This window comes from Hippocampus comes, unplaced genomic scaffold, assembly GCF_001891065.2.
Source record: "Hippocampus comes isolate QL1 unplaced genomic scaffold, H_comes_QL1_v1.1 scaffold393, whole genome shotgun sequence".
Taxonomy (NCBI): domain Eukaryota; kingdom Metazoa; phylum Chordata; class Actinopteri; order Syngnathiformes; family Syngnathidae; genus Hippocampus; species Hippocampus comes.
Genome location: NW_017805831.1, coordinates 17581 through 20169, shown reverse-complemented (window position 1 = coordinate 20169; position 2589 = coordinate 17581). Strand labels below are relative to the sequence as shown.

Here is a 2589-nt window from a genome sequence, read left to right as displayed (position 1 = left end):
CGCGAGTGTCGTTATTGTGCTCAACAAACAAAAAGGGGGGTGGGGGGGGGGTAAGATTTTGGCCCCTATTGCACAGCGGCAACCCGACGCGTTAAGTTCCGGCGGTTTGCCGCGTTCTCGGCCAAATTGGCCGACGTTATTTGGTGGTTTTTTGTGGGCACGCAGGTCCGTTGGCGCTGTACGTCCTCCTTCCCGCCATCCCGCTGCTGCTCATCCTGGCGGCCGCCGCGGCCCGCTACTGCCGCGCGCCCGGCAAAAGGTGAGCCATCTGGTCGGGCGCCAGCGCGCGGCACCGAACGTCACCCGTGCGGCTCCTCCCGCAGCCCGGCGGCGAGGCAGGGCCACCTTTGGATCTCCAAGACGCACAAAGGCGGCGGCGCGGAGCCGTGACGCGGCGCGGCGCATCCGGGCTACCCGATTGCAGGCAGGTGATGAGGGCGGAGTCTCAAGTGTCACGTGACGTCATTTATTGGATCGCGAAGCTAATTTCCGGGTGTAAATCTCCCATCCCAAAAAGAAAGAAAGAGAAAAAAAAATCAACTTCAAAGTGTGTCACTCCTTTTTATGGTGATCATTTTCTTGTCCGCTTGAGAGTTTGGATCATTTCGTGCACCCGGCAAAACGTTCACTTGGACTTACTGTGAGAAAAGATTTTCTAATTTGAGCGCTTTTGGGACCAAACTTGCTCAACCGCCAAATGGCAAGACAAATAAGTCACACTCTGAACCCCAAAAAAATCTACCGGTGCCACACCAGGATAATATATCATGTTATGTCATCAATTCTGACAAGATGACAACGGCATCAGGTGAACCGGTCTGGCACGGCGCCTTCAGCCAACGAGACAAACCAGTCGGATTGATGAGCGAGTGCGGCCGGCCGAGGCCCGGCGGCGAGCGAGCGGCGTCAATCGGAGGGCGGCGCCGCCGCCACCACCTCTTCCCGTTTGAAGTCCGGGCCCCCGTCGAGGTCTTGGAAGAGCAACGGCGGGTCGGCGTCTTCCGGCGTCTTGCAGACGCCGTGCACGCGCTTCCTGTGCTGCTGCAGGTTGCCTTGGCGATTGAAGCGCGCGGAGCAAAGGTCGCAGGCGAAGGGCCGCTCGCCCGTGTGGATGATGGCGTGTCGCGCCAGCTGGGAGCGGCACTTCTTGTCCTTGCCGCAGATGTGGCAGACAAAGTTCTGCGGCGGGCGCGCGCCGTCGCGGTGGACGACGCGCCGGTGACGCTTGAGGTGGCTGAGGCGGCGGAAGCGGCGCGGGCAGAAGTCGCAGCCGTGCGGCCGCTCGTCGCTGTGTACGGCCGCGTGGTTGCTCAGCAGGGAGCGGAACTTGAACACTTTGCCGCAGGTGGCGCACGGGAAGGCCTTGGCGGCGCGCGGGCTGGCGGAGCGCGCCGCCGCCCCGGCGCCCTCCTTCAGGTGAGCGCGCGCCTGGTGCCGCTTGAGGCAGGCCAGGCGCGCGAAGCGGCGCAGGCACAGCGTGCAGCGGAAGGGCTTGTCGTCAGAGTGCGCGCGCGAGTGGGCGGCGAGGAGCGCCTCCGTTTTCAGCCCTTTGCCGCACACCTTGCAGGGCAGCGAGCCGTCCTCGCCGCCCTCGCCGCCGCCCTCGACGTGGACGAGGAGCTTGTGGCGCTCCAGCTGGTAGCCGCGGCAGAACTTGCGGCCGCAGACGTCGCAGAGGTGCGGCCGCTCGTCCGTGTGCGTCTGCAGGTGAGCCGCCAGCTGAGAGCGAAACTTGAGCTCTTTGCCGCAAAAGTGACACAGCAAGGAGCCCGAGCGGCGCCGCGCCCCTCCGCCGTCGCCGCCCTGGTGCACGGTGAGCTTGTGGTGCTCCAGGTCGTTGGTGCGCATGTAGGCCTTGGGGCAAAGGTCGCAGCGGTGGGGTTTGACCCCCAGGTGGATGACCTCGTGCGTCTTGAGCGCCGACCTGCAGCGGAAGGTTTTCCCGCAGACGTCGCAGAGCCACGTTTGGACGGGGCGCCGCTTCTCGCGCCGGGCCACGCCCCCCGGGTGGAGGCGGCCCAGGTGATGGCGGAGGTTGTCGCGGCGGTTGAAGCGCAGGTCGCACAGTGGGCACGCGAAGGGTTTCTGGCCCGTGTGGATGAAGGAGTGGCGGGCCAGGCTGGACTTGTTCTTCATCACCTGACCGCACACGTCGCACACGATGTTCTCCGCCGCCGCCCCTGGTGACGCAACGCCGCACACGCGGGGAGCTGCGTTGGAAATACGCTTGCCTCGCAGGCCCGTTCAAAGACGGGAGCAGAAGCGCCTTCTCACCTTCCTGAGGCAAAGTCCGCACAGGCTCCTCCCCATCCATCGCCAGCCGCCTTTGCCGCCGTCGGCCGTCCGCCTCCGCCGCTCCGGACGACGCTTCGGTCGCCGCCGCCGCCTGCAGGTCTTGGCGCCACCTGGGAGGTCGGCGCATCCTCTGCGGACGCGCGCTGGACAGCGGGGGGGAGGAGTCGGCGGCGGCGTGCGACTCCTCCTGGGCTTTGGCGGCGTTTCTGACCGCTTTGCTTCTGTTCCGCGGCGCCGCGGCGTCGCCGTTTTGACGAGTGGGTCGCAGGGCTAAGCGCCGAACGGGAGCGACGG

At 65.5% G+C, this 2589-nt stretch overlaps 2 protein-coding genes across 3 annotated transcripts in view; one reads left to right on the top strand and one right to left on the bottom strand.

Annotated features, from left to right (window-relative positions):
• Positions 1-547, top strand: part of chodl (chondrolectin) — a 4374-nt gene extending 3827 nt beyond the window's left edge. For both annotated transcript variants that reach the window (XM_019887499.1, XM_019887500.1), the window contains exons 7-8: positions 166-259; positions 324-547. In XM_019887499.1, the coding sequence (XP_019743058.1) occupies positions 166-259; positions 324-390 (161 nt within the window). In that variant the 3' untranslated portion in view covers positions 391-547. The remainder of the gene's footprint in view (positions 1-165; positions 260-323) is intronic.
• Positions 520-2583, bottom strand: LOC109526306 (zinc finger protein 708-like). Its single transcript, XM_019887498.1, has 2 exons — positions 2275-2583; positions 520-2180 (listed from the first exon to the last, which is right to left on the bottom strand). The coding sequence occupies exons 1-2, from the start codon at positions 2420-2422 to the stop codon at positions 907-909; spliced, it is 1422 nt and encodes a 473-aa protein (XP_019743057.1). The 5' UTR covers positions 2423-2583; the 3' UTR covers positions 520-906.
• Positions 2584-2589: the final 6 nt, after the last annotated feature.